The 25,459-nt window shown below is 43.2% G+C and overlaps 1 protein-coding gene across 4 annotated transcripts in view; it reads left to right on the plus strand.

Moving 5' to 3' along the window:
• TBX15 (T-box 15) overlaps positions 1-25,459 on the plus strand; it is a 125,795-nt gene that overhangs the window by 97,336 nt on the left and 3,000 nt on the right. For all 4 annotated transcript variants that reach the window (XM_027535646.1, XM_027535660.1, XM_027535641.1 and 1 more), the window contains one exon: positions 13,769-13,866. In XM_027535646.1, the coding sequence (XP_027391447.1) occupies positions 13,769-13,866 (98 nt within the window). The remainder of the gene's footprint in view (positions 1-13,768; positions 13,867-25,459) is intronic.

The following is a 25,459-nucleotide window of genomic DNA, read 5'->3' on the forward strand; positions in this document are numbered from 1 at the left end:
TGAACCCTTGTCTCCTGCATTACAGGCAGATTCTTTAGTGACTGAGTCACTAAAGAAAGCCCTATTTACTCCCCATACTCCTATAAATAAGGGGTCCCTAGTAGAGGACAGGAGGTCAAGCTGAACATCCCTAGCAACTGAAACTGTGATATGATGAAAGTGAAGTCATCTGTGTCATGAAGGGACTGGGATGAATTAGCGAAGGTAGAAGCCATTCTTATCCTCCAGCTCCCTGGGAAGCTAGACTAAAATAAACTTGTTGGGGCAAATACAGGAGTCCCTGTATTTTCTCTTTAAGAAGCTCAAAATTGCCTGTTAACCACACTTTAATTCTTACTGGCTGCCTGCAGCATGACAGCAAGAATTATTAACGCTGTTTGGCAGATGGGAAAATTGATGGGTGAGGATATAGAGGATTATTTATAAATCTCCAGGAACTGGTGGTCTATGCCAACACCAGAATCCAGTTAGTTCATCACCTTCTAATCAGTGGCTCATTGATGGCCTTTCTTGTGCTAACAGAGTTCTTAAGAAACTATGATTTTCCCCATGAATTTTAGACATCAGGTGACTCATACAGACGTGCATGGTTTGATGAGTTGCATAGAAATGTACCCGAAACATATGGATTACATTTCCTTTAAAGACACATGGGCTTAAAAATTAGGAGGGAAAGTGCTTGGCCAGTGTCTTTTGGTTTTGTAGAACACAAAACATTTGTGGAATACTGTGGAATTACAGAAATTGCCAGACCTCAAACCAAAACACGTTCAGGTTTGTCGATCTCCATCAATCCCAGTGTGATCCTGAGGTTCCAGAGGGGCGTGTGAGAGGAAAGATGGGAGGACGCAGCTGCCACTGCCCTCTCTTAAAAAGCCTCTCATGAGTCTCCCTAGGCTCATAAACCTCTCACTCCAGTGCTGGGGTGACAGAGCGTGGCTAGGGTGACAGCAGTGTCCTCTGAGGGTTGAGAAGAACTTGAGGCAGCTCTTGTGAAGACACTTATTTCCCATTCTTATTTATTTGTCTTTGGCTGCCCTGGGTCTTCACTGCTTTGCAAGGGCTGTCTCTAGTTGCGGAGAGCGGGGCTACTCTTCCTTGCAGTGCACGGGCTTCTCACTGAGGTGGTTTTTCTTGCTGTGGAGCACAGGCTGTAGTCATGAGAGCTTCAGGAGTTGTGCTCACCGGCCCTAGAGCACGTGGGCTTTAGTAGCTGTGGCACATGGGCTGAGTTCCTCCGTGGCATGTGGAATTGTTCTGGGCTAGGGGTGGAACCCATGACTTCTGCATTGGCAGACAGATTCTTATCCATTGCCACCACCAGGGAAGTCCTCCCATTCTTATTTGAATGAAAGGAAAGGTCTATGACAAGTATTCGTGGCTTGTAGCCCCATCACTTTCTCCTTCCCCTCAGTGGGAACCAGGGTGATGGATGTGATTGCTGAGTCTGGAACTCTTCAGGACTGCTTGCCTGCAGAGAGTATGCAATCTGGGCTCTTCCCATTGCATGGTAAGCCCAGCAGAGGAGGCCTGCAGGAAGTCAACTCATTTCAGGGGGTTCCAACACACTCTTTCAGCCTTCGTACCTGTGCTGTCATCTTCAAATACTTTTATCAATAGTAAAACTGGCGTTTTGGTCTCCATGACATCAGGCTCCTAGGTCTTTCTCAGAAATTTATTCTGAGTTCAAATGAGGACAAGGGGTGATAACCGTTGGGCGTTCCAGAACCCCAGTGGGAATCCCAGTGAGTTCACTGTGTTAGCCCTGTGACATCATCAGAGCCCATAATGGTTCCTCCTGCTTCTTTAGGAAGCATCATTCACATGCTACAGTGTGAGAAGGTCACTGCCCTTCGACCTTTACTTATGGAGCTCCTACTTTTCATTCCCATGTAATTATGTCCCTGAATAGAAGTGTCTACCAAAGTGTGTGTGTGTGTTCATGTTATGGAGAAGAGTAGTAGACATCTAGTCCTTTTGCAGTGAAAACACTGACAGATTTTGCTTCCAGGCATTGTCTCTGCAATGGGAGGGAGATTGTTTATTTCTGTTGTTCTTCCTTCTAGATTTCTCAGAAATTCTGTAGCCCAAATACAGCTTTGGGTGGAAGCATCAATATGTATTTACCTTTAGCAGGCCCAGCCCAGGGTGCAATATCCAGCATCCCCTCTGGGAGATTCCTCATAAGGAGGAGGCAGTAACACCTTCTTGTTGCTGAGGGAAAACAGATGCCCTTAGCTTGAGTTAAGTTTTGTCTTGTGATCTGTGCTCCTGGGCTCTGTTTGTTCCCTGCTAGAATGAAGCTCCTTGCAGATGGGGCTCCACCTTTTTCAGGTTCTTATTCTTATATTTTCCCCCCTGTAGTGCCAGGTATATAGAGTAAAATAATAATTGTTCCTTTAGTTACAAGACATTAAACAGAGTTGATGGGAGGCAGAGAAGTTAAAAATTGGGATCTCTGGAGTAAGAAAGCCTTAAGCCAACCAGGGGTGAGTCAGGTAGAACAACAGTGGGGAGCTGGTTTTGGGCGCTAAGAACGGAATAAAGAGTGAATCTATAATAGTCTTTGTAGGAAAGACTAAGGGCAATTTTAATTCAAATCTGAGATGGACTGCTGTGGTAAGACACTGACTTAGCTTAATTGTAGATTAGCAATGTTCAGGCCATTTGAACTGGCCCTCTACAGTGAGGGCATGTCTGGGCTGCCTGGCTCCCTGAAGAAGGAGAACATCCAGCAAGTTCCAGAGGTGTGAGCCTCAGGGAAGACGGGCTCCCAGAAGATGAGCCCAAGCAGAGTAAGTTTTGGTTGAGAAAGGTCATTCAGGAGCAAACTGAGAGGTCAAATTACATCTTTGGCGATGACCACCCCAATGGGCATCTCTGTCCAAAGCAAAGACAAAGGTCAGGAGGCTGAAGAGAAACAGGAGTCTTTGCGCTGAGTCTCATAGTCGAGAAGCAGCCTGGGAGGTCTTATGTGTCCACATGCCTGGAGAGCCCATGTGCGCAGCTAGAGGGAGCATTGCTACGGCAGAGACCTTGCACTTGAAAGGGGACAGACAGAGGAGCAGCAGGAAAGAGGACTCTGCAGGTCTCAGCCAACATCTAAAGTGAAAACCTTGTTCCTGTTAGGATTTTATAAGATTTTACAGAAAGCCTCAGTTAGTTTGGGAACATCTATATAGTTCCCAGGGACTTCCTCCAAAGCAAACACATACACAAAGAGGAGAGGATTAAAATTATGACCTGTCGATGGAATGAAGGTTCTGTGAACTTGTTTTAGAAGTGGTGTGAACTGTGTGACCCTGGGTTCTCCTCTGTTAGCAGCCTTCATCCTGTCTCTGACCTTGGCCTTTGCCTATACTCCCAGCTTCCGTACAGTCTAAGACAACTACAGGGGGCTTGTCCCAGGTGACATGGTTTCCTCCAGATGCCCCTTGCTGGCATGGCGCTCCAGGAGTCACTGTTGTGATTCCATGACAGGTCCCCCTGGGAGTTGCCCTTCTGCAGCCCAGGGAGTTGCTGCAGTTTTTTGGGAGGGTGTCTTTCTCTCGATGGAGTTTGCCCTTGGAGGCTTAAACCAGGACACTCAAATTCCACAAGGCAGGGACTGTCAGAGAGGGCCAGTGGCAGGCCCTATATTATGGGGAGCTTGGTTTCAGGGGAAAGTAGTTTTAATAGGTTGCCTCTCACTAAAAACACAATAGGGCCTGCACTGTTGTTCAGTCACTAAGTTTTATCTAATTCTTTGTGACCCTGTGGACTGCAGCATGCCAGGCCTCCCTGTCCTTCACTTTCTCTCAGAGTTTGTCCAAGTTCACGTCTATTAAATCTGTCATGCTATCTGACCTTATCATCCTCTGCCACCTTCTTCTCCTTTTGCCTTCAGTCTTTCCCAGCATCAGGGTCTTTTCCAATGAGTCAGCTCTTTGTGTCAGGTGGCTAAAGTATGGCTTCAGCATCAGTCCTTCCAATGAGTACTCAGGGTTGATTTCCTTTAGTGTTGACTGGTTTAATCTCCTTGCTGTCCAAGAGACTCTGAAAAGTCTTTCCAGCACCATAGTTGTAAAGCATCATTCTTCAGTGCTCAGCCTTCTTTACTGTCCAACTCTCACATCCACACGTGACTACTGAAAAGACCATAGCTTTGACAGTATGGACCTTAGTCAGCAAAGCGATGTCTCTGCTTTTTAATTTGCTGTCTAGGTTTGTTATGGCTTTCCTTCCAAGAAGCAAGCCATCTTCTCATTTCACAACTACAGTCCATACTGATTTTGGAGCCTAAGAAGAGAAAATCTGTCACTGCTTTCCCTTTTCCCCCTTCTATTTTCCATGAAGTGATGGGACCAGATGCCATGATCTTAGTATTTTTTAATGTTGAGTTTAATAGGTTGCCCCTCACTAAAAACACAATAGGGCCTGTACTGAGTCTGAGCTAATTCTCAGAGTGTTTCCAGCAAGCACTGCTGCTTTCTGGGAATGTGACTGGTGGTAGTGTTTCCTGGTGCCTTGTGTCCCTTACATGTGTCGGGGGACGGTGATCTAAAAATGGAACCATTGACTGCCTTACAGGAATGGATGTGTCTGTTTACTGGAAGAGGATGCTTAACGAGGCTGAGACTTAATGCAAAGGAAGGAATCTCTACTGGTGGTGGGGAAAATATTTGGGAGTAAAGTTTTTTTTTGTGGTCCCTCCAGTTAAGCAGCTGCTGTCCCAAGGCCATGTTCACTGAATGGAAAGCCATTTCCTGGCAAGAAAGAGGACTGTGAGATGAGGAATTAAGAGTGCTGAAAATTAACAGGAGGAAAAAGGGGAAAAGGTTAGCCCCAAGGCCACATCCTCTGAAAGAAACTTTTCTTTGGGAGTTAAGGTGCATGTGGGTCTCAGTTAAAATCTGTTAGTTGAGTTCTCTAGTATAACCAAGTATCTCGAATACTGTGTACATACTTATCTATCTGTTCAGCTGAACATATGAAATTTTGTTAGTTGTAGGTCAAAATGGTGAGATATTAGCTATTTCATGCAGTTCAACCTTGTATATTTATTTCTAGGCATTCAAATCATAGTATATAAATAGTAGTAGTAATCATTTCATTTAGTATCTGTGGTCCAAATTTTCTACTTTTACCTCGGAGCTGATTGGTATCAGTATAGAGTTTCCCATTTTACTGATGGTAAGACTGAGTACAGTGAGGTAGTTGCTTTTAGAGCTGGCAAATCTGCCAGTAACAGCATCCAGAGAATCGTGTCACACTCCTCTGACAGGCATCACTTGCCGGTCAGCAGACACACTTGCCCCTGTCCACCTCGGATTCCTTGTCACTCCTGAAGGTAAGCTTAGAGCCAAGGAGCTGACCGCTTGCCTTCCTTTCAATCAGCACCACTTTCCAAGTGTTTCCCTCACTTGAAATTTCTGTAGTTTTTGTTTGTTCTCCATTGAGCCATTGGCTGTATTTTTCCAGCCAGTCTCATCCTGCTCATTCCTGGCAATCTCACTAGCCCCTGGAGATTTTGTACACTCTTTTGTTATCCCTGGCTTGGGTGCCATTTAACAGATCTATGGAAGCAATCAGTGCTGGACTCCCTGGTAGGCGTTGCTGCATCTGCAGCTGAAGGTAGCTGGCTTCATAGTGGACTCTGGCAGCAACATCCTTCCAGGCTCCTCCTGTTCATCCAGGCCATAGCTGGTTTTCACATCCCCAGGCTTACGGTCCTTCAGCCAGTGTTTAACATTTTTCTCTGCCTTGTTATTTGTTCTCCCTCCTGTGTCATGAATCTTTCCCCCTATTGTCCTCTTGGCCATGTGGGTTTGCCAGAGAAAGTTGGCAGTTGTTTTATTATCTATGGCTCTTGCCCAGCGATGGTGTCATCTAACAGAGTGACGTCTGTTTAATGGCTAACATATTGGAGTCTGAAATATCTGCAAGATAATGAGGCCTACAGAGGCTTGAGGGACACGTTTTTTTGGTTCTTAGAGGAGAGAATGAGAAACGAAATTAGGAAATGTACGGATCCTTCCCCACTCAATCCAGAACCAGAGGGCTGACAAAGCTTTGTATTCCAATTAAGTAAGAATGTTTTCTCTTGTTCCATATCACAACCTGAGCAGATGGTGGGATTTCTGTTACTTGAGTTAGACCAGTGGTCATCATGCTTTTATTGTATTTTCTCTCTTGTGTTGAAATATTTTGTCCTAATCAGTGTGCATTTATTAAGTACCAATTAAGAGGGAGTAAGAGTGTCTCCAGTTTACAGGTAGGGAGCTTTAGGAGTGTGAGGTTATATAACTTGGCAAGGTTGCACCAGTTAAGTGGCAGGGTTGCAGCTGGAACCCTGGTCAACAGCCTGGCTCCTGACCTCGTGCTCTTAACCAGTAAGCTAATCTGTGCCTTGTGTAATTTAGCATTACTGTACTTATTCAGACTCCAAGTGGTTACAGCACTCCCATGTTGGAAATCCCTGGGTAAGGAACAGTTTTAACTCAACTCTAATCATCTGTCCACTGGATACCTGTTCTTTCAAAGCATTGTAAAGTACCAGTTCATCAGGTAGATGTATTTATTGCACAGCTAAAGCCGAGGTTTTTAAAAAAATTTTAATTAGAGGATAATTACTTAACAATATTGTGTTGGTTTCTGCCATATATCAACATGAATCAGCCATGCTGCTGTTGCTGCTAAGTCGCTTCAGTCGTGTCCGACTCTGTGCGACCCCACAGATGGCAGCCTACCAGGCTCCTCCATCCATGGGATTCTCCAGGCAAGAATACTGGAGTGGGGTGCCTTTGCCTTCTCCGAATCAGCCATAGGTATACATAATTACCCTCCCTCTTGAACCTCCCTCCCTCCTCCCTCCCCATCCCACCCCTCTAGGTTGTCACAGAGCCCTGGCTTTGGGTTCCCTGTGTCATACATCAAACTCCCACTTTTTATCTGTTTTACATAAGGTAATGTATATGTTTCAGTGCTACTCTCTCAAATCATCCCACCTTCTTCTTTCCCCCTACCCTGTGCCACCCCCTGCCCCATGTCCGAAAGTCTGTTCTTTATGTCTGTGTCTGCTTTGCTACCCTGCAAATAGGATTGTCAGTACTGTCTTTCTAGATTCCATATATATGCGTTAATATATGATATTTGTCTTTCTCTTACTTCACTCTGTGCAACAGGCTCTAGGTTCATCCACCTCATTGGAACTGACTCAAATGCATTCCTTTTTATGGCTGAGTAATATTCCATTGTATATATGTACCACAACTTCTTTATCCTTTCATCTGTCAGGTGGACATCTAGGTTGCTTCCATGTCCTGGCTGTTGTAAACAGTGCTGCGATAAACATTCAGGTACATATGTCTTTTTCAATTATGGTTTCCTCAGGGTATATGCCCAGTAGTGGAATTGCTGGGTCATATGGTAGTTTTATTCCTAGTTTTGAATGATGGCTTCTTTGCCAATTTGCAGACCTTCATTGGGAGGTATTTAAGACTATCCCTGGAGAACAAATACCCTGAGGAATCTTAATATAGGAGAAGATTCCAGATCTAGTGAAGAAGAAGGACATGTGGAAGGTTTGACCTGACCACAGTGGACCAAGGACAGTCTAAGACAAAGGATTAGAAAGTTGACATGTGGTAATTAGACTTGAGAAAACAGAATATTCTGGTTTTGTGTCTTTTCAAATGTTGGAACAGGAGGAGAAAGGAGAAGAGTTCTGAAGCACAGTATCGACCGTGGGATATAACCCAAGAACCTAACGTGGAATAAATACTCATGGTGTCTGGCCCCCACATCCTCCACCCTCCTCATCTTGCACTTGGAACTCCAGTCACCCTGAACTATTTTCAGTTCCTAGAATACATCTTCTTTTCCATGCCTCCAAGTCTGTGCATATACTATTAACTCTACTGTGAAAGCTCTTTCTTCCTCTTATCTGTGTGAAAAACTACTGAGTGCCCTATAATATTAAGCTTAAATAACTGGCCTTTTATGGAACACCCCCCTGCCCTTGAGTTTTCCAGGTGTATTCAAGACATCGTGCTCAGTGCCTCATGGCATCTTCTGCATATCTCCAGTATAGCATGTGTCACACAGTTCAGAAATCAGTAATTTACAGGTCATTATCTTTTTGTTGAGCAGAATTCTCCTTAAGAGTAAATGTTTTTTACCTTTATATCTCTTGAAACTAGCACATAATTGTTTTCCTGATTGAATAACCTCTTTTTGACTTCAAGACCCCATCTCAATAGACTTCCGTTAGTCCTTGACTGTCTTCTATTGAGAGCTAATCAGTCATCTTAACAATCCCTAGCATAAGTTCCCCTTGTTAATGGAATCACCAGCAAAGAGTAAGATGTCAGAATTACAAAGAAAATAAATGAAAGAAACCTAAAAAATAATTTTCTATCTGAAGATAAATAAAAAACAGAAACTATGCATAGATGTGTTATCTAACAGGTTATGGGTGTAGTTGTAATTATTATAATCATCAAATATTTGATAAACCTCAAAGGGATGGCGGAGAAGGCAATGGCACCCTACTCCAGTACTCTTGCTTAGAAAATCCCATGGACGGAGGAGGCTGGTGGGCTGCAGTCCATGAGGTCGCTAAGAGTCAGACATGACCGAGCGACTTCACTTTCACTTTTCACGTTCATGCATTGGAGAAGGAAATGCCAACCCACTCCAGTATTCTTGCCTGGAGAATCCCAGGGACGGCGGGGCCTGGTGGGCTGCCGTCTATGAGGTCACACAGGGTCGGACACGACTGAAGCGACTTAGCAGCAGCAGCAGCAGCAAAGGGATGGTCTCACTTTTTTTTTTTTTTTTTGGAATGAGAAGATTGGAAGACTATTTCTTTTCACTTTGGTGGTTTTTCCAAATCAGTTGATCTCAAGGCATCATCAGTTTACAGAAGAGCTCATTGATTTCGCTTCTTTGCTTTCCCTTTCTCCCTCCTCTTCAGTGTGTGCTGTTGGCTTGGCCAGTGAGCAGACGGAAATGTCTAAAGAGGAGAGGCCTGGAAATCAGAGAGATGATTACAGCCAAATGACTAAACAGAGGGGGTTTAGATATGGTCTCTGTTGTCACTGGAGCAAGAGGGAAAAGTAAGCAAGACGGGGACACTGGCCAATTTGATCATCTTTGATTGGAAGCTTCAGAGATGACATCAGGTCTCTGGTGTTTAGCAGACCCTTTGAGGCCCACCATGTGGAACATGTTAATGACATGTAGGTTACCTAAGACTACTTTTTTTTATCTGTTAGAGAATGAATTCACTTTTAAAACCCTTGAGATGAAGTTTTAAAAACTGGGATATAATGATGATGAATAAGTAAACAACATGTCATTGCTTAGTATAAACTTTGAATAGATATACAAGTGGCTGAAGATGTTAATGGGTAGTTGGCAAGGATTCTTATAAGAAAAGATGAGGGTAGAAATGACTGGCCTGTGCTAGGGGACTCACACTCTGTTGAAGGTTAGAAATTCCATGACCAGAACAGAAGAAACCAAAGAAAAACTGAAACCTCTCTGGGACCTGAGTCAAGAAAGACACAAACAGCCATATGTAGATGCAATTCCCGTCTCTAGTACTAGAGAATTCTTTCTGTCTTCAGAGTTTTGATGGGATATCAAGTTGTTTTCCTGTTTTAGGCTTGGAAAAATGAATGCTGATTAAAGTTTGGGAAATAGTGACTCAGTAATAAAAATAGTAATAAATATTAAATAAGTAATAAAAATGATTCCTTTATTTATTAATTTAATACATATAAATTGAAATCTTGCCATGTAAAAGGCATTGTGCTAAGTATGGGACATAGAAAAGCATGGTTGTGGGACTTCCCTGGTGATCCAGTGGTTGAGAATCTGCCTGCCAGTGCAGAGGACATGGGTTCGATCCCTGATTGGGGCAGATCCCACATGCCGAGGGGCAACGAAGTCCATGTGCCACAGCGACTGAGGCCCACAGGCCCTAGAGCCCATGCTCCCTGACCCGAGAAGCCACTACAGTGAGAAGCCTCACACACCACAGTGGAAGCGTAGCCCCTGCTTTCCACAACTAGAGAAAGCACATGTGCTGCAACCAAGACTCAGGGCAGCCAAAAATAAATTTTAAAAATATGGTGGAAAGTAAATTAGCTAATACTTACCTTGCTGCAGCACTTTACCAAATCCTGATAAAGAAAAAAAATAGTGCTTTTGAACAATTTGATCTATATAATAAAGCTTAGTGAAGTCTGAAGACAGATATGATGTGGCATATAGTAAACAATAACTATGCTTGTGCTTAGTCAGATCCATCTCTTTGTGACCCCATGGACCGTAGCCCACCAGGCTCCTCTGTCCATGGAGATTCTCCAGGCAAGAATATTGGAGTGGGTTGCCATGCCTTCTTCCGCCAGGGAATCTTCCCGACCCAGGGACTGAACCTAGGTCTCCCACATTTCAGGTGGATTCTTTACCATCTGAGCCACCAGGGAAGCTCATAGTAAACAGGATTGATTTTTTTTTAAAAAAAGACCCAATCTGAATATATCAATAGATTCAGTAAGGTCTAGGATGAATCTATAAGAGATAGATCCACAGAACATTAGTAAAGTGTGGTCAGGAATGTATGGACTTAGCTGATAGTTTTTGGTAGTCATGCCCAACCCCAAATTCACCACCAGAAAACCCTCCTGTGACAGACACCTGGACTAGATGGGCCATGGGCATGTCCATATGTGGCATGTCGTACATTATGTTAAGAGCTAAGGAAGCTTTTCCTGATGAGGATGTGGAAGGTGTCTGGCACTCTTTTTATTTACTCATTGGCAGTATTCTTGCCTAAAGTGTCCCATGGACAGAGGAGCCTGGCAGGCTGTGGTCCATAGGGTCACAAAGAATTGGAGACGACTGAAATGACTTAGCATACAGCACAATAGGACCAGGGGCTTCCCAGGTGGCTCAGTGGTAAAGAATCTGCCTGCTAATGCAGGATATGCTGGTTCCATCCCTGGGTCAGGAAGGGATGCAATTCCCGTGTCTAGTACTAGTACTTGGAGAAAGGAATGGCAACCCACTCCTGTACTCTTGCCCAGAGAATCCCATAGACAGAAGAGCCTGGTGGGTTGCAGTTCATGGGGTCGCAGAAGAGTCGGATGGACTTAGTGACTAAACAACAACAATAACAACAACAATGGAACCAGAGGGTAAAAGTTACATCAGTTACACTGGAATTTTCTGCATTACCTTTGATACTTCTATAAACCTAAAAGTATTCCAAAATTTAAAATGTTTATTTTTTTTAAAAACTAAAAATGTGTATTTTTTTAACAAGAAAAGGTCACATCAGAGATTTCAGCTCAAGGTCAGAAAGAACTTTCTAATAGATCTGTCACAAAACTATATATTTTCCTTGGGAAATACTCAAACCGAGGCTAGATAACTCTCCATCTAATAGATGGTAACATAGGGAGGAGATTTTAGATTTGGATAATGGATGAATGTCTGCTATCCTTTTTAAAGTTAACAACTTATATAAAATTATTAATACCTTTGCCCTTTTTGCCTGTTATGTAAATAAGATTAATGTTCATTTTTTATTCCTTTAACAAATATAACATTGGCAGTATAATCAGTGTATTGTGACTTCTTCACAGTGTTCTATCACTTTATTATGAAGTGAGAAGGACCTGTTCTTTGTCCTTGAACTAATATTTTGTCCCCATCATTGGTACATGTTGCTGGGAAGAATGGAATAGGAGGTGGAACAAGAGAGACTTTGGCCATTTTCAGTGAGCCTCTCATGCCATTAAAGAGAATCCTAAGATGTTCTGGTGAGCCCCCAACATTCCAAAACAAGGCAGTAAGAGCTAAGCCTGGCCTGTCTATTTTTTATGTTCATCAAGGCTCAGCATGGCTTTATCTGTCTATCCCCTTATTATTCTGAACTCCCTAATTGCCTGGACTGTTTCTCTCCACAAATAGTTTCATGTACTGTATTCAGCATTAATGTACGGTGACTATGTGGAGATGTCTTCTATTCCTACTTTTAACAGATTAACAGCTAATAAACACCATGCAACGCCCTCTCCTCTCAACCTCTTCTAAAAATACAGAGTTTGATTTGCCAACATTGGTGTATTTAAAGCCTCCAAGATTCCAGGGAAGACTTTAGAAAGTTAACTGTGCAAGTATGGCCAGTTCAAAGAAGAAATTTTACAACACAAAGAGTCAATCAGTGTATCAGCAGCTCATCAGAGAAGAACCTTGGGGGATCTTGTAATCATTTCTTAGGGAAGGATATTTGTTCCCACTTAAAATAAAACTTCTCACATTATTCTTGCTGTGCCGGCCTGAAGAGAATGCTGGATATGTATTACCTAGGGAGGACAGGCAGCGTAAATTTCATGTCAAGAGGAAAGCGTATCTTTTCCAGGAAGGGACACTGTGTTCCTTTCCAGTGACTTTGCAATGAAAGGATTTATGCTCCCTACTCTTCTTTAACTTTCTTCTCCTACTTTCTGCCAGAATTTCCCCTGCCTCCATGTGGCTGCAAGTGAAACAATTAGTTTTAAAGAGTGAATAATCAGAAGCTGTGTTTCAAAGCTGTAAACAAAGCACCAACCAATGTTCTCTTTTGAGGCTATGGAATATCAGCAGTAATATACTTAAGATTATCCAGATAACCTAGATAATTATGTTAAAACAATGTCTATCAATCTCATAAATTGTTGTTGTTTAGTTGCTAGGTCGTGTCTGACTTTTTTTAACCCCGTCGACTGTAGCCCGCCAAACTCCTTCTGTCTCTAAGATTTCCCAGGCAAGAATACTGGAATGGGTTGCCATTTCCTTCTCCAAGGGCTCTTCCTGACCCAGAGATTGAGCCCCTGTCTCCTGCATTGGCAGGTAGCTTCTTCACCACTAAGCCACCAGGGAAGCCCTAAAGATATATACATATATATAACAGAATTTATTGAAGGATAAACTAGGCAGTGTGCATACAGTTCAGTTAATGGAATTTCCAGTATCAATGAAGCAGAAGCCTTAAAGTAATATATTATAAAAATATTGGCTGTTCCTGAAGTCCCAAGTATATGACTCTCAAAGACCACTTTGGTTATTATATTACAGAATGCAGATAAATATTTGCAGAAATGTACTGGTCCTTTTGTTTGAGGTATAATTTTAGGGACCAAAACACTTGTTGTGCCTTCAAGTAGGCATTTCCTGTTGCAGCAGAAATTCAAGTGTATTTGATTACTTATCTGTCCTTCTATTTCTATTACCCTGCCTGTCTCGGTTGATTTAAGAAGCCTTTAAAGGCACAGCAATATGACGGTTTCATTGACTCCACATACCTGGTGGCGGAGTTGACTCTGGGGCGGACTATATCGGTGCACTGTGGTAGTGATGATGACATTGTCTTGTAGGGAAATGGTCACTGCTGCTCTCTGCTCAGATCTGTTCCTGACATCCAGGGGCCTTGACCTTTAACATTTAACGTGTATTTTTCATGCAGGCTAAACCTTCTCTGAAGAAAGGTCAGAGTGAAATTCTATCATAGCTATGACTCGTTTGCAGATAATCTGAATTGCGTTAATTTCTTCTTTCTCCTGTAGTCTAGCAACATCTGTACCTGTGCTCTTCCAGACCAGTTTACCACAGTGATGATATCTCTCAGTTCTTATGCATATACTGATTGTCACCAAACCACCTCAGGATTTTTTTTTTTTTAAGTCAATGAATTTCTGGGGATTATTTAACAACTTGCTGGCTTTTCTCTCTATAGAACGGGACTGGAAGCTATCATGGAGACTTATGCATTCTGGAGACCCCCTGTGCGCACACTCACCTTTGAAGATTTCACCACCATGCAAAAGCAGCAAGGTAAAGCCCCGGGCAAGGCCTCTGCTTAGAGACTGTGCGGGGGAGGGAGTGAGAGCTGAACTGAATATAGCACAGCTGGCCCCAAGCCAAGCCACGAGTTACATGGACTCTCCTGGAACGAAGAGTACCAGATAGCTCCGTAAATAACCAGAGCATCACCGATTGTACAGATAAGCTGGTTTCAGAGGCAGGGTTTTACCTGGCACCTCCAGATCCCTCTCGCTTTTCCCGAAGCAAGGTTATGTTCATGATCACTATGGTGGTGAGATGATTGTTTCTATCACTAAGCATTCATGTAGCCCTTAGGATTTGGAAAGTGAAAATGTTAGTCAGTCAGTCATGTCCGACTCTCTGTGACACCATGGACTGTAGCCCACCAGGCTTCTCTGTCCATGGGGTTTTCCAGGCAAGAATACTGGAGTGGGGTGCCATTTCCTTCTCCAGGGGATCAAACCTGGGTCTCCTGCATTGCAGGCAGATTCTTTACCAACTGAACCACCAGGGAGCCACCAGGGGTGGAGACTGGGAGATAATAATAATTTCATTTATTACTCATGGCAGCCTTATCTGTTTTCTTATTCTAGTTTGTAGATAAGAAACAACTTAGCCTCGGACAGTGGGAATGAATCACTCAAGTCTGACAGTGAGGCGGGGGCTGCTGCAAGCCCCTCTGAATCTTCTCACTTGTGCCTTCTCCTGTGGCTGGTGTGGAGCCACACCCATCTCAAGTGGATGGGCAGAGTAGACTTTTTTCTTCCACTGCTTTGTGCTTTTTATCCGATTTCTAATCTCCCTTCTCTTCTCAGGTTGGGAAGCCTGTGGCCACGTGAACAGGCTCGTGGGCTGATTTCACCTCCTCTTTTCAGTCCAACCACTGGCTCTCCCTGGGGCAGCACCCATTCACCGGGGTACCCAAGTGAAAGTTTCCCAAATGTCAGATGCTTAATGAGTCTTCCTCTCCAGCCTCCTCTTGTCTTGAAGTGACAGTGATCAAAATTAGTTTGAACTCATTCTATCAAATAGTTGCTATTAATAGAGTCCTAGTTTTTAAAATATGGCTCAGTGATATAGGAATCCCTTCTAGGACTTGATAACATATTATATTTCACCCCCTTATCAGGGAGGTTCTAGCAGTCTGCACACTGAATTAAGTTTTATGATGTGAATTACTGAACTCCCTCAGGCTTTAACATGAGATAGTGATTAAAAGCATAGGTTCTGGAGTCAGACAGCTTGAGTTAGGCTCTTATCACTGTTCTTTGCTAGCTTGGTGACACTGATCAAGTCCCTCATCCTTTCTGACATTTAGTTTTCTTATCTGCATAATGGGAGATTGTAATAGAATTCATGTAAGGATCAAATGAGATAATACTCTTAAAAACACAGGAAGCCCTCAGTATGTGCTTTCTGTCATTGTCGTCATCATCATCATTGTTGTCATTGTCTTCACCCCCATGTCCCTCATATCAATACCAGAGAAGAAAGCACACCAGAGACAGGAAATGTTGCTGTTCTGATAATTTATTCATAACATGATTAGACCATTCATCTTCACAGGGATCTGGGGAGGCAGGTGGTCCAGAATATCCATCTCTTTAAAAAACTTTTTGTTGCTTTATTTTATATTGCTTTTTTACTATGAGAGAACAAGTAGGCCTATTTTATTTTTGGCCATGCTATATGGCATGTGGGATCAAGCCCACACCCCTGACATTGGAAGTTCAGAGTCTTAACCACTGGACTGCCAAGGTAAACCTTTTATTTCCTTTTTGAATAAAGGGAGGAGAAATGGAAGCCATTTGTTGGAAGCATCTTGCTCCTTCTGATGCTGTCAATATATATTCAGGGTGTTGCTGATGCTTTGATGCCTTCATGGCCCTTCAGTGGCAGACTTGTGTGGAAGTTGGGAAATTTGGGCCTTCATCTTGATGGTCACTAAACTGTCTGTATAACCTTGGTCAAGTTACTTCTGAATCCATTTCCTCATCTCAAAGAAAAGTAATTATCCCAAAGAGTGATGATGTTTTTTGTGTGTGTTTGTGAGGGCATTTACATAAACATGCTTTATAAATGAAGCTGCCATGCAGAGACACTTACTTGATCCTATTTATTTCTGAGGTGTCTCCTTGCTTCTCTGCCTTTGCTTTGCTCATTGACTTTCCAAGCCCTAGCTGAGCAGGAGTTTGTATCATGAAGGCTGGCATGAGAAGGGTGGTAGGGGTGCCAGTTCCTGAAAGCAGGCATGGGTGGTAACATTGTGTTCATTGCTGTGTCCCCAAGATCTACCCCAGGGCCTGGCACCCAGGAAGTGCTTAATGAATAGTGAATGAGATCGCTTGGTGGCACTATGGCTCAGGCAGGCAGGGTCACCATCTGGTTAAATCTTGGAGCACAGTCTCTGGATGTGGGCATGGATACCGATGTGGAGTAATGGTTGGGGGTGGCTACCTGCATATCGCCAGCATGTAGAACCGCTGGGCAGGTGCAATAGGCATGGGGAAGCTGAAAGGGAACCTGCATTGCTAAGGTGTGCAGCATAGCAGGGTTCATGATGCTTCTGTTGAAAATTTATCCATCTGAAGACTTATTATTGACACATGGGAAACAAAGGTTTAAGAGAAACTGAACTTGCACAGCAAGATGTCACACTTGTTCATTGAGTCTCTTTTTATACTGACGAGGGGAAATGAGCATAGAATTATTGGATACATATGGTGGTGAGATGGTGCTAGAGGAAAAGCCAAGACTCTATTCAATAGTTTAATTGGAATATATTTTTGAACTATACATTGAACTTGATCCAGATTCTCATTATTAAAAAATAAGTGGCTTGGGTTTCTTGACATTAACAAAGGATGTAAAAGTAACAATACTCATTCCCTCTTCCTTTAAAAACTGAGGTTTCCAGTAACTCTGGACAGTATCAGTCATAAAATGAACAAAAGAGACATAGCTGTCTGTGTTAAACTGTTTTGTGTCTTAGAAGTAAAGAGTGGTGAGTTTCTAGTGGAAGCTTCAATGGCAGACTGGTTTTGTACTAACTCCCTTTTGGTGAAGGGACTATTGGGAATGTTGGCACCCAACTAAAGATCCAAGCAGTGATCGACCCACCCAGGTGTCCACATTACCTCATTGCTTCAAGCAGATGAATATCTGGATGTCAAACACTTAGCCCTGGGACAGTTTTGTGGTGTTGCTGCTGCTGGAGGCTGGATCAGCCATTCTGCTTAGATGAAGCGAAGGGTGCTCTTTCCATCTTGCCCTTGTTGTCAGTTAAATTTCTCTTTCATTAAGACCCATCTGTTGATAACATTTCAAGGAATGTGCTTAGGTGAATTAACCACAGTTTTAAAAAAATCCAAATCCTTCTATTTTAAAAAATATATTGAATGGATGCTCTAAATAGTTGTTTTCTCTTATGGAGAAGAATGCATGGGAGTCATTGTCCTTTGACTAACACAAAAATAAACAGAGGCATAGAGCAGCCTAGGAACATATCTGCAGTTAAGTGCTGGCAGAACTGAGTTGAGGACTCAGTGGATCTCCTGCTTCACTGGGCACTTTCCTTTCCACCAGACTTTCTTCCTTCTTACTTACCATACACACACACACACACACACACACACACACACAGTTTATTAATCCATTTGGTGGTTAATTGTCAACAACTTGAGCATTAGCTCTATAAATAGTAAATCCATATTTCATTTTTATGAAGTCAAGTGTATGGTTTTATTTTCAGACATCTTCAGAATCAGCAAGGGAGTTTATACTTTCGGATAGTCTGGAGATAGAAATTATATTTCAGGAATGGCTTCTGCCTAAACACTGCTTGTGGCAGGGACAAAGAGAACTAACCAAGTAAGTTGTGCTTATGGAAGTGGAGTGAGGCAACACAGACAAAGAAGTAAAAAGAAATAAGAGCCCAGGTCAGTTATAGCCAAGTTTAATCCTGTTGTTGTGATGAGGTTGTTCTGATAATATACACAATGGAGCTACAAAGAAGTAAAAAGAAATAAGAGCCCAGGTCAGTTATAGCCAAGTTCAATCCTGTTGTTGTGATGAGGTTGTTCTGATAATATACACAATGGAGCTACTTGTATGACCAATACTGAGAGGGTTTTTGTGAGTGGAGTCTCCAGGTGATCTGACAACGGTTATGTGAAAAAGAACCATCTGGGACCAGTGGCTCCAAAGCTGGTCATACGTCTCCATCTGCGAATGTAAGGAGACCTGCCATCGACAGAAAAGCTCCCTTCCCCTCAACTGGTGGCAGACATCACTAGACGAATTTCAGCACCTTTGTGTTTTTTAGTGTTTATCAGGCAGTTAAAAGTTAGGCTCATGAAGGGCTCTGTTGGGGTTGTCAACAACTTGAGCGTTAACTCTAGTAGGTCCTTATTTTTACCAGTTAATTTGTGTTGATGAGAGGTTGGTCAGTGAAGGAGATCAAATACTGAGAAAATTCATACTAGTAAAGAGATTGGGAATGGAGGAAAGTTCAGTAGACAGAGGTCTTTGATCATTACAATGTTTCAAAGATAGCCAGTTTATGCTGATCTCATTTATCCCTGAGGTAAGGAATAATGCCCGAGAGGAGTTCTTGACGAGGACTGGAGAGTGTCTCAATTTAATCCATAGAGCAAATAGCTGCTCGTGCTTCTGGGGCTTAGTTGCTCAGTCATGTCTGACTCTTCCTGACACTGTGAACTATAGCCTGCTGGGTTCCTCTGTCCATGGAGTTTTACAGGCAAGAATACTAGAGTGGGTTGTCATTTCCTCCTCTAAGGGATCTTCCTGACCCCAGGATGGAACCCCAGTCTCCTGCATCTCCTGCCCTGGCAAGTGGGTTCTGTTCCACTGAGCCATCTGGGAAGCCCCAGGGCAAGTGGTTATTGGGTACATATTCTGTTTTGTCCTATAGTCCCTTATGCTCAATACATCCAAAACGGAGCCCGTGATTTGCCTCACAGACTTGGCGCCCTCTCCTGGGGGAAGGACGCTGCTGCCCATTAGCCATCTGAGACAGTTCCCTCCCTCCTTACCCACCACATCCAGTTCAGTTCAGCTCAGTCTCTCAGTCATGTCTGACTCTGCAGCCCCATGGACTGCAGCATGACAGGCCTCCCTGTCCCCACCATATCCAGCCATTACCAAGTTCTTGAATCTGCTCATATCTCTAATCTCCCTTGTTACTACTCCACTCCAAGGCATTATCATCTCTCACCAGACTTCATCCTCAGGCTCCCCATGGTGGTGACCTAGCTGCCAGCATTCCTGGACCTGCATCTTTTTAGGTTTAAATTGGATGGGAAAGGTCATGTATCTCTCTTTAAGATTTCTAGCACAATCTTACTGAGTTTCATTGACTCTAACTGAGTTGCCTCTGAATTAATTACTGTGGCAGGGATGGGTTGCTTAGATCATCCAGGCCTGAGTCACATCCCTTCCTTGGAGGTATGGGTGAAGGGTGAGTGGGAGAGGGAGTGTTTCTCAGAGGGAAAAGTGGATGCTATTGCCAGGAACGAGGCAGGATTCCAAATGACAGTAATAGCAGATGTAAACTGCAGCAGAGAAGGCAGTAAAACAAGTATCAGAGAAAATAAGCAAGTTAATGGAAAGTGAAAAAATGGGAGTGTGCCACTTAGGGAATATGGTTATTGTTGTTCACTCAGTCATGTCTGACTCTTTGCGACCCCAGCACACAGCACGCAAGACTTTTCTGTCCTTCACCGTCTCCCAGAGTTTGCTCGAACTCATGTCTGTTGAGTCGGTGATGCCATCCAACCATCTCATCTTCTGTTGTCCCCTTCTCCCCCTGCCTTCAATTTTTCCCAGCATCAGGGTCTTTTCTAATAAGTTGGCTCTTTGCATCAGGTGGCCAAAGTATTGGAGCTTCAGCTTCAGCGTCAGTCCTTCCAATGAATATTCAGGACTGATTTCCTTTAGGATTGACTGGTTGGATCTCCTTGCAGTCCAAGGGACTCTCAAGAGTCTTCTCCAACACCACAGTTCAAAAGTATCCGTTCTTGGGCACTCAGCCTTCTTTATGGTCCAACTCTCACATCCATACATGACCACTGGAAAAACCATAGCTTTGACTAGATGAACCTTTGTTGGCAAAGTAATGTCTCTGTCTAGGTTTGTCATAGCTTTTCTTCCAAGGATCAAGCTTCTTTTAATTTCATGGCTACATTGGCCACCTGCAATGATTTTGGAGCCAAAGAAAATAAAGTCTGTCACTGTTTCCATTGTTTCTCCATCTATTTGCCATGAAGTGATGGGTCTGAATGCCATTATCTTAATTTTTTTGAATGCTGAGTTTTAAGCCAGCTTTTTCACTCTCCTCTTTCACCCTCATCAAGAGGCTCTTTAGTTCCTCTTAGCTTTCTGCTGTAAGGGTGGTATCATCTGCATATCTGAGGTTATTGATATTTCTCCTGACAGTCTTAATTCAAGCTTGTGCTTCATCCAGCCGGCATTTTGCACAATGTCCTCTGCATATAATTTAAATAAACAGGGTGACAATATATGGCCTTGATGTACTCCTTTCTCAATTTGGAACCAGTCTGTTGTCCCATGTCCGGTTCTAAGTGTTGCTTCTTGACCTGCATACAGGTTTCTCAGGAAGTAGGTAAGGTGTTCTGGTATTCCCATCTCTTTAAGAATTTTCCACAGTTTATTGTGATCCACACAGTCAAAGGCTTTGGCATAATCAACAAAGCAGAAGTAGATGTTTTTCTGGAATTCTCTTGCTTTTTCTATGACCTTGGAGAATTTTGAGCATTACTTTGCTAGCATGTGAAATTGGAGAAGGCAGTGGCAACCCACTCCAGTACTCTTGCCTGGAAAATCCCATGGATGGAGGAGCCTGGTAGGCTGCATGCAGTCCATGGGGTCGCTAAGAGTCAGACACGACTGAAGCAACTTAGCAGCAGCAGCAGCAGCATCATGCGAAATGAGTGCAATTGTGTGGTAGTTTGAACATTCTGTGGTAGGTATGAATGTGGTGGGGAATGTGGTAGGTATGAAATAGGGGCATTTAAGAAGCAGAGAGACTCAGAACACAGAGAACCAATGTGAAAAATGAGAACTGGGTGAATCTAAAACTGTTTTAAAAGGAAGAGGTTTGAAACAATGTATATCTTTAAACTTTATGGAGAGATGCACTCTTTCTAGGATTGAAAAGACTCATAAAGACTCTTTCTAGGATTGAAACCACATAATTCCCATTAACACCATAATGTTTATATTTCTGTTTTGAGAAGAGTGCTCATTTCAACTAAGGGTTATTCCTTAGTTAGGATAAACAGGGGTCTGATCATTAAGTTTTATGGCCTCTGGGTTTATTCTCTGGCATTCATCTATAGGATTCTGACGTTCTACCTCTTACCTGTTTGAAAGCCTTGAAGAAGGCTACTCAAGGGCACCTGGTGAATCAGCACTCCTCAGGGACAGATGCCATTGAGTTACATGAGAGAAGAGCCTGGCTCATGGAACCAAGTAATTATATGGAAATTTATTCATCACTAGCCCAGATGGGGTTTTGTTTCACTGTTTTTCAATTTTGGGGGAAGCACAACAAAATAAACCCACAAGGACACTGTTTGTGAAAGTCTCCATGTTACAATCTGGAAGTGATCAATCTAAAGATGCAAAAGTCAGCAGGTTTGGTATTCAGGATTTTCATGGTCACATTTAACTTGTCTTCATGCTACACAAGTATATTCTAGGTTATTGCCCTTGTATGGAATCACTGCTAAACATGTATTCTTTTTGGTTATTTTGGCTGTTGGCCTTGAATGTTGGAGCAAGTTAACATTGGAGTGAATTTTGAGTACCTCCTCACTTTGGGTTGTGGGTCGAATAGCCTGCAGGGAAGTGGGGTGGTGGAGGATTGGTCCTGAAATGCTGGAGTACGTTTAGCTACTTACAGCATTACATTTTAATCATCTCTCAGAAGTGGGGCCCCTAGTGGTTCAAATGGTAAAGAATCCATTTGTAAGGCAGGATACCTGGATGTTACTCCTGGGTTGGGACGATCCCCTGGAGAAGGGCATGGCTACTTAGAGAATTCCATGGACAGAGGAGCCTGGTAGGCTACATACAGTCCATGGGGTCGCAAAGTTTGGGACATGACTGAGTGACTTCACACTTCAGAAGGATTAAGATCTCTGAGGACAGTGAGAAGGACACCCACTTACCTAAATTGTTTGTATTCAATTTCACTTTGCTGGATCTGATCTGAGGAGAGATGGAGACATGGGGCATCTTATTTCCATCCCAAGGTGGGAGTGAGAGGGAAGGGGCAGATAGTTCAGAGAGGAAACAGTTGATTTAGCCTTTGGGATATGGACCTGGTGGGTGTCCAGCGCTCCACCATTCACAGCCTTAGAGACTCCAAAAGCCTGTTACATTTGGGCAGTTCACTGTGACATAATGCCTCCTACAGCGTAGAGTGGCCAGGATGCTCAGCTCCATGAACAGGGGCCAACCCACAACAGCCATCCCCACTAGGACCCAATCTTTCCCAGCATCAGGGTCTTTTTCAGTGAGTCAGCTCTTCAGCATCAGGTGGCCAAAGTATTGGAACTTCATCTTTAGCATCAGTCCTTCCAATTCAGGGTTGATTTCCTTTAGGATTGACTGTTTGATCTCCTTGCTTTTCAAGAGGATAATATATTATTTCATCCATTTCTCTGTACATGCTTACAATGTTGGTATTCAAAATTCCATCTATATGGAGAAGCCCACTTGCCAAGGTCCCATCATTAGAAAGACCACTGGGATTAGAACTGGGTTTGTTTGACTCTATAGCCCTGTTCATCCATTAAATAAAGTTTAAATCAACACTCTTAGAGCATTCCAGACCTGGCTGTTCAGAGCAGATGGGGACAAAGACAAGGCTACACAGGAAAGGGAGGCATGATTTCCTTTGAGAGACAACTCTGACTGCTGTGTATCAGAGAGGCCTGGCCTCCCACTTGGCCCTGGCTCTTCTGGGTTGAGAGGCCTCTAGGAAGCTAAGTGTTGAAATGCACAGGGAGGGCAGCTTGCCTCCTTATGCTTATTTAGCACTTGGCTGGCACTCCCAATCTTGTTTAACAGCTGACAAGCTGTTAGATCATAAGAGAGTAAAGACTTCTCAATATCTTGGTTTGCTTCTCAGCACAACAAATGCCATAGTCTTCTCTCTTTTGTGTGGACTTTGAAAAAAATGGCTGTTATCTTTATTGATTATTTTAAGTACATAAGAGCATTTCTTCAAAGTGGAATGAAACAACATGACCTTCTCTCAGACAGGCTTGCTCTCCCCCTTCAAACACTAGTTTGTATGGGGGCTCTCACCCCTTGAAGCTCAGCAGGCCACCAAGCCTCATTTCCAGTGAGTGTCATTTAAAAGCCAGAGCAAGCTGACTACAAACTTTTTAACATGTGCCTCTCATCTGCTCGGCAGAGATCCTTGTAACTTGTTAATAGTTCCCTTCTTTTTTTTTCTAGTGAAACCAATTGAGGCCTTAAATCAGTACCATTCGTTCCATCATGGGCCCTCCGAGAAAAGCATTTAGAGTTATAAAAAGTCATTTGCTCCATCTTGCACTTCCTGCTGCAGGGCTCAAGCTTGGCCTGGTGGAGCGTATACCTATGACGGGATGGTACGGCATGCCGAACAGGGGGTCTCTTCCAGGACCACATAAACACCAGATCTGGAAGAGCCAGGATGGACTTTCAAAGAGAGGAGACCAGATACACATCCCATAAAACGCAGATCTCTTTACAGCTGGAGTTGAGTTTCTCCATTTGTGCATAGCACTTATTTCACTGACGTGCCTGGTAGTTAGGGTGGAAGAGGGAGAAAAAAATGTAGGATGCCTCAGAGAGGAACCACATGCTTGCAGAAAATGAATCCCTGAGCTTCATGTAAGGGTCTGTAGGCTAGGCCACTCAGTGGCACAAAATTAAGAAGTGTGTTCTCGCTCATCCTTGTTGTTTCCCCTTCAAGAACTTCTTCATTGTGTTTAAATGACTCCTGGGAAAGTACTTGTTATTAGCAATTCACACTTTAACAGAAATGTAATCCGCCAGACATAAATATAATTCTGAGAAGGACAGAAACTGAAGCCTATCAGTTCGAGCCCTTGTTTCCCAGGTGAGGAGATTTAAAATGTAGCTTGCCCTGCCCATGGATGGAAGCTGGATGGAGGCCAGTGAACCTAGAATCAGGTTTGATGCCCTTCTTTCTGTGGTCAGCTCTGACTTACTTCTCTTAGAGGTATTTACAGTGTTGGTCTTATCTCAATTTGTGGAATAAACATCTTTTTATCTCTCTTAAGGGAATTTTCCTGTTGCTGGGAAAGGTTGAGGGCAGGAGGAGAAATGGGAAGCAGAGGATGAGATAGTTGAATGGCATCACCAACTCCATGGATATGAGTTTGAACAAACTCCAGGAGATAGTGAAGGACAGGGAAGCCTGGTGTGCTGCAGTCAATGGGGTCGCAAAAAGTCAGATATGACTTAGTGACTGAACAACATCAAAGAGAATTTAAGATTTAAACAAGAAACAAAAAGGAGAATTTCCTGAAATGATTCTACAATCAGGAGCTATTGATATCTAAATCCAGTTCTACCTGGGGAAATTCTTTTGACCAAGCAAGAGATGTTGGTTGGGCTTTGTAAAAAATTAACTTTGAAAAAACTATTAACAAGAGCTAAATTTATGCTTCTACAGCCAAAACTACTGTAATACTTGTGAAGGTAGGCTAAGACTTTTTTACCCCCTGTGCTAAACATTAGCTTTGGGTTTCTCTTTGAGGTATCTGCCTCTCAACTTGCATATGTGGATCTTCTTCATTTGTACATTGTGGCTGGCTTCTTTGGATCCCATTATCTCTAGAATCCTGCTAGTTTTCTTCACATTTTTCCCTCACTGACAAAAACCTTATTTCTGCTCCTTTCCATGTTAAAGTTCCTTTACTCTTGTATAGCAGCTCAAGTTACCAGGAGTCCCTACATGAGTTGTGGATGGCCTAAAGGGCACAGTGCTCCTTGGGGAATCACAGCTCTCAACAATTCTGGGCAAGTCCCAACCTTGCCCTGAAAAAGAAATTCCATGAGGGGAGAGTCCCAATGAAAGACAAAGTAGCTGCTCCTTCTGGATTTCACCTGAAAGTCTCAGCAGTCCTGACACTCATCACTGCCTTCAGCTTCCAGTAGATGGGACAGGAAGTGGGTGCAGAGCTGCTCTTCACAGTCTGGTAAAGGGGAGGCTCAGAAAGGTCATTTTTGACCTTCTTAAACTACTTGAGGGCTTCCCTGGTGGCTCAGATGGTAAAGAATTCGCCTGTAATGTAGGAGACCCAGGTTTGATCCCTGGGTTGGGTGGGAATATCCTCTGGAGAAGGAAATGGCAACCCACTCCAGTATTCTTGCTTGGAAAATCCCAATGGACAGAGGAGCCTGGTGGGCTACAGTCCGTAGGATCGCCAAGAGTTGGACACGACCGAGCAACTAACACTTTCACTTTCAAACTACCTGAGAGCACATTTGAAGTAGATTGGGTTGAACTGGCCCTTTGTCTATCTGTGCATCAGCC

This window comes from Bos indicus x Bos taurus, chromosome 3, assembly GCF_003369695.1.
Source record: "Bos indicus x Bos taurus breed Angus x Brahman F1 hybrid chromosome 3, Bos_hybrid_MaternalHap_v2.0, whole genome shotgun sequence".
In the NCBI taxonomy this organism is placed as follows: domain Eukaryota; kingdom Metazoa; phylum Chordata; class Mammalia; order Artiodactyla; family Bovidae; genus Bos; species Bos indicus x Bos taurus.